This window comes from Ciona intestinalis, chromosome 9 (assembly GCF_000224145.3).
Source record: "Ciona intestinalis chromosome 9, KH, whole genome shotgun sequence".
Classification (NCBI taxonomy): Eukaryota; Metazoa; Chordata; class Ascidiacea; order Phlebobranchia; family Cionidae; genus Ciona; species Ciona intestinalis.
The window spans coordinates 2,874,598-2,892,912 of record NC_020174.2 but is presented as its reverse complement, the minus strand read 5'-3'; the positions used below and the strand labels follow the sequence as shown (position 1 = coordinate 2,892,912).

General features: G+C 36.2%; 2 protein-coding genes across 3 annotated transcripts in view; one reads left to right on the top strand and one right to left on the bottom strand.

Annotated features, from left to right (window-relative positions):
- The window catches only part of LOC100179317 (inactive dipeptidyl peptidase 10), a 28,010-nt gene extending 25,235 nt beyond the window's left edge, over positions 1 to 2,775 (bottom strand). Inside the window, exon 1 of one of the 2 annotated variants that reach the window (XM_002131757.5) lies at positions 2,630 to 2,775. In XM_002131757.5, coding sequence (XP_002131793.3) covers positions 2,630 to 2,686 — 57 coding nt within the window. In that variant the 5' untranslated portion in view covers positions 2,687 to 2,775. The remainder of the gene's footprint in view (positions 1 to 2,629) is intronic. The other variant, XM_026835948.1, reaches the window with a different exon arrangement.
- Positions 2,776 to 8,277: 5,502 nt separating this feature from the next.
- LOC100178535 (leucine-rich repeat and death domain-containing protein 1-like) overlaps positions 8,278 to 18,315 on the top strand; it is an 11,215-nt gene continuing 1,177 nt past the window's right edge. The window contains exons 1-12 of the mRNA XM_002125231.5: positions 8,278 to 9,088; positions 9,519 to 9,636; positions 11,049 to 11,179; positions 11,684 to 11,833; positions 11,976 to 12,098; positions 12,625 to 12,794; positions 13,176 to 13,345; positions 15,008 to 15,205; positions 15,765 to 15,962; positions 16,511 to 16,672; positions 17,166 to 17,319; positions 17,543 to 17,707. Coding sequence (XP_002125267.3) covers positions 8,919 to 9,088; positions 9,519 to 9,636; positions 11,049 to 11,179; positions 11,684 to 11,833; positions 11,976 to 12,098; positions 12,625 to 12,794; positions 13,176 to 13,345; positions 15,008 to 15,205; positions 15,765 to 15,962; positions 16,511 to 16,672; positions 17,166 to 17,319; positions 17,543 to 17,707 — 1,909 coding nt within the window. The 5' untranslated portion in view covers positions 8,278 to 8,918. The remainder of the gene's footprint in view (positions 9,089 to 9,518; positions 9,637 to 11,048; positions 11,180 to 11,683; positions 11,834 to 11,975; positions 12,099 to 12,624; positions 12,795 to 13,175; positions 13,346 to 15,007; positions 15,206 to 15,764; positions 15,963 to 16,510; positions 16,673 to 17,165; positions 17,320 to 17,542; positions 17,708 to 18,315) is intronic.

The window sequence follows — 18,315 nt, the reverse complement described above, 5'->3', positions numbered from 1 at the left end:
ACATATATGTAGCATAAACAAATGTAGAGCATTTACCGGTAGCTTACTTTCACTCAAAGTGCACTAAGCATTGGCTAAGCTGTAATGTAGGTACTCGATATTTTTACTGAACTCAACAACAAGACGTTTTGTATTTCGTCAAAAATTGTCTACATTTCTCGGTACCGTATGTTTCCTCTTATGATATGCTTAGCATAAGCGATAGGCATAGTGGTTGGGCGTGCGTAAAACCACAGTCACGCAAAACCAACGCAACGGAACGCACTTGGCACATGCTGAAACATTAATGATTCATTCCAGTCTGCAGCCCAAAATGTACATAAGGCACGGATAACCGAAACAGCTAAAACTCCCTAATGCTCACTATCGAGGTATCAAGTTACAGAAACAGTTACAACAAAACACTTCAGAAAATTATCCCTTTAAAGTTTAAGGCAAATTATACTGCTGTCTTTTCAGCGAATTTAAACCTATATTTTGGGGAATAATTTTCAGAAGCTGATGTAATCTATTTCATCGATTGCCAAATAAAATCAATTTTCCAGAAGCAGGTAAAGAAGTAACGTTAATCCTTTACTGCAACTTACAATTTGCAACTTTGTGTAACGAAAACAACTTTACAGCAGTACTTCAAAACGCATGTGAGTTCGCTTCTTTTCAACAAACATTGTCTTTTTGCAAAAGCCACAAAACATTATTGATTCGGTCGCAACAAAAGTAGACTACGCGTCATGTGTACATATCTGTATAGCTTTTATATCAACACGCTGTGCGCGTTCCGTGGCCAATTGCACGGTCGATTTATCATTAGCTTCGGGAGTTTTGTCATTTTTTTGCATTTACAATGCTACGTAAACGCGCACAGGGTATGCATAGTTTATAGGCTTTCCTGAAAGAGGCTTTCGCTGTTTCTCATAAAGGGGCGTTATCTGTTCTTAATCTAAACATAACAGTTTTCTGGCGGCGAAAATGTGACGTTTGCCCAATCGGCGAAATACAACTGCATGAAAACTGAACCCATTATTAGCTTCGTTGCTATGCAGAAAGCAGTTACAATTTCATTTGGTATTTTGAATAACAAGCAAATTTGATATGCTTCACATACACTTAGGAATTCTGTCTTAATGTTTAAAAGATATTATCTTTCAAAATATCACCCCATTTTCCCCATGTTTTATATATAGATAGGTATGTTATTATTCTCCGTTCTAATTTTATGTGCGGCTATTCGGACCAGATACTAGACACCTCGAGCGTCACCAGGTGGCCAGTAGAAATAGTACAAGCTAGCGCGAGGTGACGCTGTAGAACTAAGACCAAATGACCAATATTGACCAGCCTCAAAACAACCAGGTTTTAAATGCCACAGAATGGTTCTTCTGTTATGCAATATCTGAACGCAAGTTATAATATTTCAATCGTATTCCCTACCAATACAATTATAACAAAATCAGTGGTAATTCAAACGGCACTAACAAACAGTTTAACTAAGTGCTTTCATAGTTAGTTAGTTGCTGAATAACATTTCACATTATCTTACATATATGGTGGGTTGGGGGGAGATGGGACATCTTTTAATTCTATTTTTTCGTCCCATTTGGTAGTAAACAAAGAACATTCAAGGATTTATAAAACTATATCCTCATGACTTCCATAATAGACCGTTGTCAATTGTTTAAAGCACACATTTGGATATTACGTTCTACAGGTGTACCATCCTACCCCACCCTACTATATTTTACCTACACACGACGCGCGTACGCATATATTATAAAATAAAGTATAGTAAGTTGGGGGAAGATGGGATAGCATTCGCTCACAATATTCAAATATTTGGACCGTGTTTTAAACAATTAACAAAGGTCTATGGAAGTCGTGAGAATACGTTTTTTAATTCTTTGTTTTCTACTGAAAGGGACGGGAAAATAGAATGAACAGGTGTTCCATCTCCCCCCACCACCCTATATAATCAACTCAAAACGAATATTCAAATTTATACACCAATTTAAGACCAGGATTAAATTAGCTTGATTTTTTGTGTTTTAAGCATAAATTACCATTATTGTGCTAATACATTGTTTCAATGATGCGATGTTAGTTAAGCGTTAGCTATTTCCAGCTTATAACGTCAATGCAAATTATGGATTAGGGTTACGGCCTCCATATATAGACGAGACCCATAACTAAATGCTTTGAAGAAAGGTATATAATTCTCGCATTGAGACACACTTATGCTCTGCCCATGAATTATGTATGCATTTCAATCGCCGAGGTGATACAGTCACCCGATACCTAATATCGCAGTATATCGGGTAATATTTGCCATCATATAAAAATGCGAATGGCCGATTCAATTATAATCGATCCACAAAATGACATTTTTGGTTTGGACCTTTCCTTTTCTGTTGTTGACTGGAGACTTCGGCCCTATAATGGGCTAGGTTTTCCCGAGGCTTACCAAGTTTAACACGAAATGCGCTTGCGAGTGAAAAATCACATTACCTTTGAACTTAGACCTTTAAACCCGTTTTTCGTTGATGTCTAAGCCTACCTTGTGAAGCAAATCAATTGAATTTCTACAGACATGCATTATAGAGATTAGAACAAGCAAATGCGCTTGATTACTTACCGTCTTCATGTTTCCCTTTCCCTCCGCCTGCTTGCCGCTCTGGTGAGTTGACAACATTTTCTAATTTGTTAGTCTTTTCTTGCAATCAAATTGTTGATATATTTTGGTTTTTAATCAGTGCTGATGTTTTACAACCCCTTAATATCAGATCTGTGAAAAAAATGATATTGTTTGGTCAAATTGAAACAGGAATGATAACCTCGTCATGTGTTTTACACATATGTGCCGTCTATTTTGCAGAAAAAAATAAAACAGACCAAAAAACTTTTATTTGTATCTTTATTGCAGTGCCGAAAGGCCAAACCTATCTATATAGTAGGGTGGGGAAGGCAGGACACCTTTAGCATATAATATCCAAATATCCTGATCGTGTTTTTAACAATTAACAATGGTCTATGGGAGTCGTGAGGAAACGGTTTTATAATTCGGAAACGGTTTTATAAATTTATAATTTTAAATTTTTTTTGTTTACGACCGAATAGGACAAGAAAAACGAATGAAAAGTGTCCCTTCTTCCCCCACCCTACTGTAGTCACCGTGGCTAAGGTCACTGCAAACCACAGGTGCTGTTTACAAACACGCATATATAAAAGAAACTTAACCAAACTATCCATTAAAAACCTTGGACGCTTTTACAATTAATGCACCTTAGATAACTAACATAAAGAACCAGAGTTTCAGCAATGTCCCTGCGTGTTTATCTTGTTTGGTTTCATATAGACATGCCGGTAAACGGAAACCGTTTTGTTTTATAAAATAAGCCTAATTAGTTACATTCTTAAGAACTTCCTACACGAACAGTAGTGGTGAGGAGTGGTATTATGCAAATCTTAGTCTTGTTTTAGTTTTATATATAGTTGGGCAAGGGAGATTTATTTTGTATATTTGTTGTCAAATATACTTGGTAGTAAAGAAAGAACATTCAATGAATTATAAAACCGTATTCTCACGACTCCTGTAGACCGTTGTTATTTGTTCAAAACACGATCAGGATATTTGGATATTGTGCGCTAAAGGTGTCTCATCTTCCCCCACCCTACTGTATAAGTGGATTTAAATCTCTCTCGAACATAATGTGTTCGATTTTCACTCAGCCTTTCCGCTAGCATTTAAAATAAAGGTCCAACAATTTCAGGGTAATATTAGTATTGTACAGTTTTTTTTCCACAATTTTGATTTCATTAGAAATCTAACTTGCAACTAAATAAACACAAATGGCTCGTTGTGTGTCTGCTAGGTGTAGCGGCCACGCTACTTTTTTCCAATCAAATGTAAATATGTTTTTAACTGTAAGCGTGTTTTAACGACTGTAGTTTCGTCGCCATTTCCGGTCTTTTCGTTTTACCTATTCTTTAATCTCTGCTGTTGTGATGCGAGACAAAAAAAACGATGAAACCTGAAGGTTTGCCCCTACACTATACAAACAATGTAGTTTCTAAACCAGCACCCTGCAACCGTTATCTATTTACTGTCTGGTTCAACATATGGTTCACATTTGCTTTTACAGATGTAAATGCTACATGGATAATGCATTCTAGCGCCTTATTTTTCATACAGTCTATATATATACACTACCACACGTCTTATTTATTATCACGTCTACATTTGAGCCTTAAGGTTTTTGACAGTGGTCATGTAATTCTGTCATCCAAGGCCTATATACGAGTTGTAAGATCCGACAAGATACGGGACCTTGTTCGTCGTATTTATCCGCTTCATTCATCAGATCAATAATCAACGACAGTAATCGATGCTTTTAAATACAATCGTTTGCTTGAAACATTTGTCTAATTGATGTTGCCCACGACTGACAAGTATACTAAACGTAATACAAATCGGGTAATCTATATAAAAAACGTAAAACTATTTATCAATTATCTTTTCGATATCTGATGTTTAACAAAATCTTCATTCCTAAAACTTTATTACTAATTTTATTTTGTATATTTGTTGTCAAATATATTTTTTAAAGGAATGTCAAATATCGCGCATCTATGTTTTTTTTAGGTTATGCGTCCCTTAATTGACTATATACGTTAAAAGGCTGTCGCTGGCATATGTAGCTTATACGGCTGTCTCTTCTTAAATTCTGCTGTGACGATTTCCAGTCAACCTAACTGACCGCAAGCGAGGTCGAGCGAAACTTATTACAAGTCCCTAGGAATTGGAAAGAAGCGGGAACGGGAGGGGTAACGGAGGGCACACTCACGATTCTTTTAGTTTTGAACAAGTTATCTTGATGATTATGCGGCGCCAATGAAATTAGGAAGCATCCAGATTCGATGGTTCGTTGGATTCTTTAATAATTTATTACTTGATCAATGGGATAAAGGAGACGGGCTCGCGCGGATTAATATACAACAAAACATGAACCCGAAAGTAGCCGTTTCTGCGAGGAAGACTGGCATTGTATGCGCTTTGAAGATAATGGCTTAAGCGTGTACTTGTATACAGCTTCGAAACCAAGACTTGTTCATTACTGTGTGGGTCACCTCATTTGTTAAAGAAAATCTTTATAATTGATTTGTTGTTTTAAATTCGGCTACAACATTATTGTTATTGGATTTCTGTATAAATGAATCGACCACGCTTTACATCGCTTATACCCTATTTGAAAGAAATGAAATGCATTTCTGGGTATTCTTAATTTAGCTATGCGTATAGTATAGTAAGGTTGGGTAAGACGTGACATCTTTAGCACGTAATATCCAAATATCCTGATCGTGGTTTAAACCCCTTGTTCATTGTTTAGTAAGAAATGGGACGAGAAATTTAAATGAAAAGGTGTCTCATCTTCCCCACAGTACTATAAAAGTCTGAATTTTGACTATTATATACATGTTGTAATTGAACGAATGAATTAAACTTATTTATCCCCGCGGGTGAACAGCAGTTGTTAGCAAACGATTGCTATAGTTCCTACAATATATCATTGGCAATTAAAAGTGATAATTATATATATATATATATAGTAGGTGGGGGAAGATGGGACTCCTTAAACACATAAAATTCAAACATCCTGATCGTGTTTTAAACAATTAACAATGGTCTATGGGAGTCGTGAAGATAGAGTTTCATATTTCTTTGAATGTTTTTTGTTTACTACCAAGTAGGACAAGAAAATAAAATGAAAATGTGTCTTATCTTTCCCCATCCCACTATATGTTTAAATGTGTTACAACAAAATCAAATGTTTAATTTGCCATTCTGCGCTTCATGGAGACAAGTATACCCAAGATACCCTTTCCATGACGACGAGTAATCTATTATGCACAAATGCACCGCCGTATTTTAACGGTTTATTTTGCCAACAACGGAATATAATTAATGTTGGCGTATACACATATGCGGCGTGCGTTGAAACACCCTTTCTAGCATATATTACGAAGAGGATAATTGAATTGGCCTTGACATAAAAACTTTGCCTGTAATATCGCTGCTACCATTGTGGGCGTATGTGTCCTTGGGCAAGACACTTAACGGCAATTGCTCCAACCCAGTGGTCACTATGATGGGTTGTCCAAATTATCAGCCATATATAAATAAAAAATAAAAATATATAATCACCCACAAAGTAACATACTGGGTAACTCGTAAGCTGGACGAGGTGTATTATCACGCGTGTTATAACGACTGTCCGCGTTTTCTGGTCACGCGAGGATGAAGTATAATTTACATTAATTTCATTCAATATAAATTACACTGTACTACATTCGTACTGTTGCGTGTTGAATGCATTGTAAATATTGTCAACAGTACGTCTTAACTAGATTATGATTACAAGCTGTACATTCCTATTCACAAAGGCGAAGTTGGGATGCTATACGTATATTAGTGTGGGGAAAGATGGCCCTGTTTGGTAGTAAACAACGATCAACTAAGAATTATAAAACCTTATCCTTACAATTCCCATAGACCGTTGTTGATTGTTTAAAACACGATCAGGATATTTGGATATTATGTTCTTAAAAGGTGTCCCATCTTCCACTACGCTACTATAAATTTTCAAACTATTTATTAACAATGTTCATTTTTAGAGATATTAAAATGCTAGGTATTTAAACTCAATTGTAATTGCAGCTATATGTGAACTGTTTCTTAAACTTTGCACTTCATGATTAACTTAACACAACTCTAAAAACAAAGTCAGTATTAAAACAGACAAAGTGAAACGAATTTTAAATCAATATGAATTCAATTTATGCTTTGCGACAAATTTAAAAACATAACTTAACTACGTCTAATTCTATTTAAATAATAGACTAATAATGCCGTTTTGACAAAATAGTATTTTACAAAACACGATTTGTTGAACATAACTCTTAATCACTAACTACGTACTTCCTATCATTCATTTACCTAAAGATCGTCCATATGTTGACAATAATCAGCTTTCCGAACTATATCTGCACTTTTTGTATATATTCCATATGGGCATAGTCTTGCAAGGTGACACGCCATATCCGACCTAAACTTTAGACCCGAGTTGGTCCAATACTTCTGAAAACGTCGTCCTTAAAATTTCGACCATAGTTGGCACATTACCTCTAAAAACGTCGCCCTTACACACATGTCGTACTTACAGGGACTGAGGTCGGCAGAGAGCAGACACGCTACTTGCTGCTTTCCCCAATCCCAATCCAAACTCAATTGCGAATACTTTTTCTTGCCTTTTTACCACGAGTTCGATCCTGTTCTAATGCACAATCGATGGCAAACCGGTTTCTGTATTTCTTACCGTATTAAGTGGCGGCAGAAGACGTTCTATTTATATTATAACGTCCACACGATTGGATATGAAACGAAAAGCGGCAGACATATCCGAACCGAATCATGCAAAAAATAGATCCCGCTGTCGAATACGACGTCTGTTATGGATTTTAGAGGAACAAATATGACGAGCGGACGTATTAGCAAATCAATCTGGCTAAAATATAGATTCCGTGCCAACATTATACTTATTAAATCTGATCGAATTAAAATGCGGTTTACATTCAGACAAGGAATTTGGCTGAAACTGAATATTGTGATAACGTCACTCTACATAATGCTTTGGAAAAGAACGAATTCCGCTAAAAATCGATCGCATTTTCTAATTCGACCATTCTTTATATTTACTTTAACGGTGGGGTAAAAAGGTCGCTACCATTTCTCAAATTTCGATTTTTCTCGAAAGCTGCAGCGCTTTCCACAATAAGTCCGAATTTGTTTGCACACGTCATTAGGTCGATCGATAGTATGAACTGCCACAGCCGCGGTAACGCCACACATTACATACCACGCGGTTTAAATATTCCTTGCTTTTAAACAAAATAAAATAATGAGGGGGGAAATGGGATACCGTTTGCACATAAACCGCATTTTCTTTAATGGTATTATACAACTAACACCGTTTTTTGGTGTCGTGAGGTTACAAAAAATATATAAAATGACACAAAAAAAACAAAAAAGACGATGAAAAAGAATAAAAAAATGTCTCATCCTACTGTACCCTATTTTATATTTTACTAAAAAGTCCAAATTAATTTATAATAAATTCTTCTCTTCAACAAAAGCATATATCGCTACGTGCTTTTGAGCTTGATCAAACATTAATGAAACAGTATAGTAGTGGCCACGCCTACACAAAAGAACAAAACTCTATTCGGCTTCTGTCCGGCTACCTATTGAAAGTGTAACATTATCAGTTTGTTCTGCTATTGTGTTCAACCGGGCACGGTTGTGTGTTCTCGTTTGCCCAGAACAAACTAAGCCACGCTATTGTTGGCAGATACAATTCGAAAGCGAGGCACAGATGTTCGGTGCTTGAGAGAAACAATTATAAACTATGCTTGGTGAAAACTACGTTTTGCAGGATAATGTTTCACGTTCGTTTGTGTGAAGGAATATAAAATACCTATTATTACAGAGACCTACATGTATATATATACGGAGAGGGGTTATAAGACGTGTAATTGCTGTATACACGGCAAACATAAACGTTTAAAGGTCCCGCAGTTACAGTTAGCGATCAGATGACTTGCAAATATTGATTCCTGTTTCTCATTTAGGAACACCTTCTCAGCAGACACGCTTTATTAAAGTCGAACGTACTTGTTCCCTAGTGTATATTGTAAGGATGTTTCAACCAAAAGTGATCATTTAATTTATTGAGCCGTCTGTCTTACATAGAAATTAGGCCAGTGTATATTAGGTATTTAGATCTAACGACTGTCTTTAAAATTAGCCGGTGTGCGCTGTGAGAGCGATTATATTCTAGCAATTACTGTCGTACATCGATGGCCGTGAAATGCGTGGTGAAGATACGATCAGAAAGCAATTGTATAAAGGACCGGGTGGCCGCGTTACTTTAGATATACGAAATTTAAATGAAGTTCCAAAAGAGGTTTTCGATATCACTGAGCTCCAGTGTTTAGTTGCGAACAACAACAAGCTAAAGGAGATACCTTCTGATGTAAGGTCAGTAGAGCGAAATAAGAGAACACTTGTCGGACCTTGCTGTCCGCAAAACCAACATAAGAACAATGTTCCCACCCGTACTTATAACTACTTCAACCCGGTCTTGTGTATCACTCACCCTACAGTTTACGCAATGACCTAATATGTGTATTACATAAGTATAGCTGGTATAAAAGTAATATGTAACATATGGCAGCGTGGGGCAAGATGGGACATATTTTATTCTTCGTTTCTCGTCCCATTTGGTAATAAACAAATGATATTTACAAAGATAACCGTAGCCCCGCTACTATAAAAAAACGTTGTTAATTGTTCAAAGCACGAAAAATGAAAAATTGCTTTTACATTTTAACGGTATCTATTCTAGTCCACAGTACTGTATCCAGTATTAAATAACGTATTATTATATACAACTTATTCTTTTATACAGAAAGCTGTCTTGTCTTCAAGCCATTTCATTAAGAGGGAATGCCTTAACAAGTCTACCTGAGAGTCTGTGCGATTTAAAGTATCTTGAATATTTAGAATGCAGTGACAACCAAATTAAGGTGATTAAATTATTTGCCCTTGCTATTGCTTTGTGTAAAGTATATACTACATTCGTATATCATGCTATGCCTAACGCAGTGTTCCGACTTTGGTGTCTGTCATATTATACCATACACGGAAAAAAACATATATAGTAGGGTGGGGGAAGATGAGACACTTTAGCACAATATATCCGACTATCCTGATCATGTTTTAAACAATTAACATCGTTCTATGGAAGTCGAAGGAATGCGATTTTATAATTCTTTGAATGTTCTTCGTTTACTACCAAATGGGAAGGAAAAATCGAATTAAAAGGTGTTCCATCTCCCCCTATTCTACTTTATATGTCAACTGCTGACGTCACGTTCGAACACCTATAATGTGTAACAAGCAAATCAAATATGTATACGCAAGTGACTTCCTCCTATACGCTTGTTACGTCATCATACGTTTGTAGATTGGGAAAGATGGCACACCTTTTAACTATATTATCTCGACCTATTTGATAGTAAACAAAGAACGTTAAATGAATTTTAAAACCGTATTCTCACATCTCTTATAGACCGTTGTTGACTGTCTTCCCCCACCCTATACTGGATCACTTAGAGGCCTTGATTTAAATAACAAACAAACCGCCAGTAAAATAGCATATATATATATAACTCATAAAAACTCACATAACTTGACGATGATAGTCTACAAACATAAGCTGCTACCATTATAACCATGAACAGCTGAACTGCACAACAACAACAACTAATTGATTCTTCACAAAATGCACCAAAGCGTGTAAGTAAGGACGCCTAATCAAGCCAGAGGCATGCAAGCCGGGAAGGTTCGATAGTGATTATTAGTAAAACACGTTTGTGCCAGGAACGATTTGAACAACAAGTAAAACAAGGATACATTCATATAGTAGATTGGGGGAAGATAGGACATCTTTAGCACAAAATATCCAAATATCCTTAATTAACAACGGTCTATGGGAGTCGTGAGGATACGGTTTTACGATTCGGCATAGAAAAAAACATTTAGTAGGGTGGGGGAAGATGGGACACCTTTAGCACATGATATCCAAGTATCCCGATCGTGTTTTAAAGAATTAACAACGGCCTATTGGAGTTGTGAAGATGTGGTTTTATTATTCTTTGTATTTTCTTTGTTTACTATAAGTGGGAGAAGAAAATAGAATGAACAGGTGTCCCATCTTCCCTCACCTCACTATACTACACAGCCTACGCCTATATAGTTAATTGCATGTAAATAAAATTTACAATCCGTGTTGCGTATAACGACAGCAACATTTACGTTAGATGATCTTATATTTAGTCGCCAACAAGAACACTAGGATTGTTTTCAACCATATGTGTCTGTTTATAAATATAATTAATATTATACTGACATGTACTGCATCACTTTATCCATACAGAGCTTACCACATCGAATTGGAAACTTGAAAAATCTCATTCAACTTTACGCTAACAGAAACTGCTTAACCGAACTACCCGTTGGTATAAGTTACCTCTGGCAACTAGAAGTATTGGGTTTGAACGGGAACAGGTATGAATGGTCACGGTATATAGTAGTAGGGTGGGGGAAGACGGGACACCTTTTCATTCTATTTTCTAATCGATCCCATTTGGAAGTAAACAAAGAACATTTAAAAAAACTATAAAACCGTATCTTCACGACTCCCACATATGCCGTTTTAATTGTTTAAAACATTATTTAGATATTATGTGCTAATTGTGTCCTATACCTTACTCCACAGTATACTATATTATTGTAGGTGTCTTAACACAAACTTTTGTTCGAATAAAACTTTGTTTAACCTGTATTGTTTTGTATGGTGTAACGGTCGCAGATTTTATGAAATAAATAATTTGTAATTCTGTTTTAACAATAAAGAGTGATAACGATCGACATCTGTCGTCTATCGTTAATTCCGTCTTTCCGCTTTTGTAAACTTTTTCGACCGCGGTAGCCTCGACCAAAAAGACAAAATAAATCCACTAAAGTCATGCTTTTAGTATACTCTTCTTGCATTGTTGCTCGTATGTTTAGGATCACGCATTTGCCAATTGAGATGGGACAATTTCTTGAACAGATCCGAATACTTGGGCTGAGTAACAATTGTCTAAACGCGCTGCCTACTGCCATCTGTCGGATGCGAAAACTAGTAAAACTTGGTTTATCTGGAAACAAGATTTCGAGGTAAGTTACAACCTAAAATATGCTAAAGCCTGCGTTCTAGGAAGTGTTGTAACGTGAGTTAAAACCGTGCATTTTTTTCCAGTTGAGTGTTTTCCTTTAATGCAACATGCAGTGTAGCTGAAACCGTTTTGTAATTTTTCAGTTTGCCTTCAACAATTCGGAGACTTGAATCACTGATCGATCTTCGTTTAGACGACAATAGATTAAGGTTTCTGCCAAGTCAACTTTTTACTTTAAAATCTTTGGAGGAATTAGCTCTGTCAAGGTATAAAACATAACTGCTGCAAACCATGTCGAAACTTCTATATAACTACCATTAAAGTTGCAGATACACATCTATGTGCGCAAGGCTATGAAAAAAGCCCCCAAAACTACATATAGTAGGGTGGGGAAAGACTTTTTTAAATCCCGTTTTAAGGGAACCATTTGATGATAAACAAAACAAATTTTGCAGTATTAATTTCTTTTAGTTGTGTTCAGGTGTTTAATGCCAAACTTTGAAGGGTTTATTTTTAATTTAATAAGCTATGCCTATATTACTTTGAAGAGTTGTCAATTAATGTTGGTATGATGATAATTCGTGGTATCACCTGAAAACCGTCATGTATTTTGATTTGGGAAATATTTGGCAATGTGTGCTGTGTTTTCCCACTTTATTTGTTGCTCAGAAGTAGACACGAGGTGTATGAAACTTAAACCCTAGTTATAAAGACACTGTTGTTGCCCCGCCATATGTGATATAAAAACATACATTCATTCAAAAGGCTAATGTATGTCACTAAACCACTCAGAAACTTTCTTCGACGAGTTCACTCTCACGTTTCGCGACTGCCGTCCTTACGCTGCCTTGGAATGAACCATAACCAAATAAGTTTTGTTCCACACCAAATAGGCGACTGCTCAAAACTAGAGATTTTAGGTCTCGAGTCAAATCATCTTACGCAGCTCCCGCCAGAATTAGGTAAGTATGTATAAAGGAAATATAGATTCACTTGTTTTAAACCGTATAGCGTGTGTTATATATTTATGCTCATAAAAGAATATACATATAGTGGGGTGGGTGAAGACGGGACACATTTAGCACACTATAATTCATTTTCTGATGACGTTTCGTACAGTTAACAACGGTTGCTGGGAGTAGCGAGGAAACGGATTTATAATTCTTTGAGGGTTCTTTGTTTACTACCCAATGAGACAAGAAAATAGAATAAAAAATGTCCCAACTCCCCCCCGCGTATATGCATTTAATATAGGTGAGGTAATAGGCAAATCTGTCCTCGCCCATATAGAATAGAATGCTTATGAAAACCTATATCTTTAGTATATGCAATTGACACCGCAGGAAAATTATTCACGCTTCGGGAATTGTACATCGGGAAGAACCGTTTCTCAGGCGCTCGTTGTATTCCGGAATCCTTATCAAGACTTCGTAATCTTACTGTGTTAGATGTCGCTGGAAATCAAGTGAAAGATCTTCCGTTAGAACTAAAAACAGCGTCATCACTAAACGAGGTGCAGTTTACAGAGACCCATATATAAAGCAAAAACTACCTTTAGAGTCGAACTCTGACTTTATAAACATACATTGTCCGCGCCGTGGCGTAGTGGCGTAGTGGTTAGCGCGCCTGCCTGTAACCATTAGGTAATGGGTTGAAGGCTCGTCGCTGCCAAAGTTAGTATAGACCAAGTTAGGAAACGGCGCTTGTGTCCGCCATTACGGAGCCCACAGAGCGTGAATCGCCTATACAAATGCATTGTCGGCGTGTGTTTATTTGGTTCTTGTAAGCGATACAAAGCTAGCAAACACGTATAGCGGCTGTTTTAACTTTAAAAATATAATTTTTAATATAAATCTTGTTGTATCATATTAAATCTAAAATTAATGTGGAGTAAATCAGTATTTTGACTGGTTTTCGGCGTACAGTGTGGTTTAACAGGGTACTTAACGTTGGCGATTAATACTAGCAGCAATCAGCTTAGTTTACATAATAGTATATGATCATACCTACGAATCTACAGAACCAGTATATACTACATTTATAATCCAACATGAGTGGCCATGCAGCTCCAAACTGCTTAAGTACTAGCAGATAAGGTGTTCGCGTATTCCGATTTCATAAAGACCAAGAACGCAGAAAAGGTAGCTTATTAATTCAAGCAGAGGATCAAAAATAGTAACTCAGTATTGTTTACCACAATGTCACTTCGATATTAGGCAAATTTTACAAAGATACCTTAAGTTTCGTTGCCGGGTATACCTCTATGACGTCATAGACGCGCGACAATGGATAACAAGACTCGTTGTTTTACAATCCGTTTCCTAACTTGGTCTATACTAACTTTGGTCGCTGCTACCATTGTGGGCGTATGTGTCCTTGAGCAAGACGTTTAACGACAATTGCTCCAACCCAGTGGTCACTAATGGGTTGTCCAAATTATCAGCCATACATAAAAAAATGAAAAAAATCCAAAAAAAATAATCACCCACAAAGTAACATACATGGTAACTCGTAAGCTGGCACGAGGTGTTAAACCCGTATGATAACGACTGTCGTTTTCCGGCCACGCGAGGATAAAGTAAGTTACATTCACAATTCACATTTTAACCACTTTTTCGAACAGAGTAACAAGAATCAGATTAAGGAATTAGAAGCAAAACGACAATCGCTAAAACGCGCTCATATATAGGGTAAAAAAACAACTTGAGTAAAATCTAAAATAAGGGGCGTGGCTGCTAAACCCTTAACTAAATATCTGCCATAAGAGCTAATCCTCGACTAGGAGTTTCTGTTTGCATCATAATAAGTTTACTGTTACCAAGGCAACAAGTTATTTCAGTGTACGTAGAATTAAATATTTTTACACGTATAAATCATGCCAGTGAGTTATAACAGCACCCGCAGCGTGGAAAAGGTATTTTAGAAATCACCCGTTTGTAGTGAATAAGTAACCCAGAGTGGCATTCTCGGCTACCGACTAAACTAGTCGCCGCCTAAATCGGCTGACTAAAGATATCGACCGTCCAACTTCTGCAAAAGGTAACGCACAGAAATTTAGTCGGCCGACTAAAAACCGCGGTAACCAATAGTAACTGCGACCGACTAACTATTAGTCAGTGTAGCTGAGAATGCCACTATACAGATTACTAATCAACATATGTCTTTTTATTTTCAGGTAAAACTATCAAAGAATGTTTTAAATCATCTGCCAGTCGCACTTTGTAGTTTGGTAGACGTGATTTTACTTGATGTAAGCGACAACAAGCTAAAATGCATTCCAAGAGATATAAGGAATTTGTCGTCCTTGAGAAAAATAATCCTCAGCAGAAATAACTTCAAGCAGTTTCCCACGGAGCTCTGCCATGTAACGCAGGTGTGTTTTATGAGCTACTGTTTAAATAAAAGTAAGAACGTAACTTATTCTTCTTCGCGCGGCGGATAACGCTGGGCGACCAGAGTTGGAGCATTTTTCCTGCGTCTTGCCCAAGAACACATGCCCACACTGGTAGTACCTTTGAGCTTTGAATCCGTAACGTTTGGGCTGCAGGCAAGTGCGGTAACCACTTTACCACGGGGCTGGACGTCCAACGTATTTATAAATTATTGCGCAACACATTAGGTTATCCACCAATAGGGAAATTACCGCTAGCGGAACTGAATAATCTGTTTTTATACTTGTCATGCTCTGGTGCATTCAATAGCCCCCTGCTTTATTATATATTTCCATGTGTTTGCATCTTTTTGGATAAGATTTAAACTAAGCTGCAAGCAGAAATAAAAATATAAAAAAAATAAAATGCACTTGCTAAATAGAAATATGTTTCCTAATACATTGATTAACTTTAAAAATCATATAAAGCCTACACAAATTCTAAACACACTCGAATTAAATAACCAAATGCACAAATCTCAATCATTTTTTTACACTCTAGCTTGAAGAGATCAACTTTTCCAACAACCTCATTTCCACTATACCAAGGGAAATCTCGTTTTTAAAGAGACTTACAGAGATAGACATCAGCCACAACAAGTTTCAACAATTTCCTAGAGAACTTTGTGGAGTGGTTGGTCTTCGTGCCTTAGATGTGTCGGGAAATCAACTGACTGATATTCCATATGAATTCAAATTTGTAAGTCTGTATGCACATATAGGCCTACTGTTTTATAATAATATATAATAACTTTTATTTGTCTCTTCAATTACGGTGGCTAAGATTTAGAAACATTTTAAACGAAAATACAGGATATACAAAACAACAGTTGTTAAAACACGCTTACAGTAAAAACATATTTACTTTTAGTTGGAAGAAAATAAGCGTGGTCGCTACACTTTTGTAGCTATATATCCCATTTTTTTATTATATATATCCAAATCTTGGCTATCGTAATTGAAAAGAAAAGTTAATATTACAACATAAATATGATTTATACATTTGAAAACTTTGGCAAAGATCAAATTATTAATTAAAATAACTATTAGAGAAAACAAGCTGTGAGATGACAGTTGTTAAAACACTTTACAGATATTTGGTTTTAGCTGTCATATTTAAATACTTTCTCCTGTTACCTAGAGTTTGTCATATCCGAAAAATGGATGTGAGATATGTGCATAAAAACTTTATGTACATTTGGTTCACTGTTTTCCTAGTATGTTCATATTTATCAATTATCATAATAGTTTGAAAACCTGGAAAGGCTGAATCTCTCTGACAACCAATTTGATGAATTTCCAATCCGGGTTTGTTTTGTGACTACATTAAAGGAGTTACACTTTGACCAGAAGTGTGGTAGAAAGCTTGAGTTGGTACCTGAACATATATGCGAGCTGGAACACCTTGAGGTAATGGGTGTTGGTGGTGATTTATCTGTAATTAGTGGTGATTTATTTGTGAAATTGGTGGTAATTTATTCATCTTCATGGTTATAACATAACCTACTTGTTGAAGGTTTTGAAATTTGATTCTGTAGTTAAACAATATAGTTAATGTAGTAGTTTGAATTGCAACATCAGCACCATAATTAGAGTATTCAATTTATAACTAAATGCTGCTTGGTTAGCTTTTGTGTTTTTGCATAAAACATTAACTAGGTATTTTTTAAATAAGTGGTAACTACATCTATCTAAATTGCCAGCCATACAGAAATAAAGGAAAAAGACAAAAAAATATCAATAGGGAAAAAATAGCAATATTATTCTGACGTTTAAAACATTATTTTTAATAATACAGCTGAAAACTTTCAGTTTTATCATCCTCTCTTACTTTCTGCCCATTACTACACTTATACTGTACTCCACTAAAAAATTTAAAGAGTTAAAGTTACATTTGACACAGAATATTTCTTTGGATCACAATCAAATACAAAACCTTCCCGAATCGATTAGTAACTGCAGAAGTCTCCGAAAACTATCTGTGGTTGGTAACGTTCTTGAGAAACTTCCGGAAAGTATTTGTGAACTTCCAAATCTTAAATCACTTGACCTAAAAGGTGACTTACATTGAATATGTAAACACTATGTTTAGCTCTTTGTTTATTAGAAAGGTGAATCATTTTTTTTTTCCACTTTTTACAGAATCCTGTTTCAAGAGATTATATCCTCTGTCTAGGAAAAACAGTCCTGTTTTATCTAATATTTAACATTTGCCCTAATCACTGAACAAACATATATTATTGCATTTCTGAATATAAACACATTGTCTTATCTATGAAGGTAACCAGCTGACTGAACTGCCAACACAGATTCATCGCCTTGAAAAACAACTTAGTCATATTTCCTTGGGTGAAAACCCCTTGAAAGATCCATTGAAAGTGGTTGCGATGACTGGTGACATTAATCCCATTGGAAAATATGTCAAGTCAGCTGAAGACAGAGGAGGTAGAAACTTTTTTGCAACGTTGATATAACTTTTATATTACAGCCCACAGTAGAGACTTTGCAACATAGACCCGGAATGGTATTCTCTGCCATGGACTAAAGTTAGATGGGCGCAGTTACCATGTTTTTTAGCCAATCAACTAAATTTTGATCTAAATTTCTGTGCAGTATTACAGAAGTTAACTGGCCAATTTAGGCGACGACTAGTTTAGTCGGTAGCTAAGAATGCCAACCCAGCTCATAACTGTTTTGTGATTTAAAGTGTTGCCACCACTATATATCTTCAAAGTTTTAGGGTCAAATTTATAATGCAGAAAAAGTAGATTAGATAACAAAGCAATTATCATTGCAATCTGGGTTTAAAACGTCTTGCAGCTATTAGAACTCTAGTTTGGTAAGCTCATACTAAAATCCAACCCTGTCACATACTATACTTACCACGTATGGTACTTCGTGGGTAATTATTATTATTATTTTTTGGGGGCTGATAATTCGGATGACCCAATAATGACCACTGGGTAGGAGCAACTGCTGTTAAGTGTCTGCCCAAGGACACATAGATACACCCACAATGGTGGCAGGGATGGGCCTTAAACCCGTTACCTCTG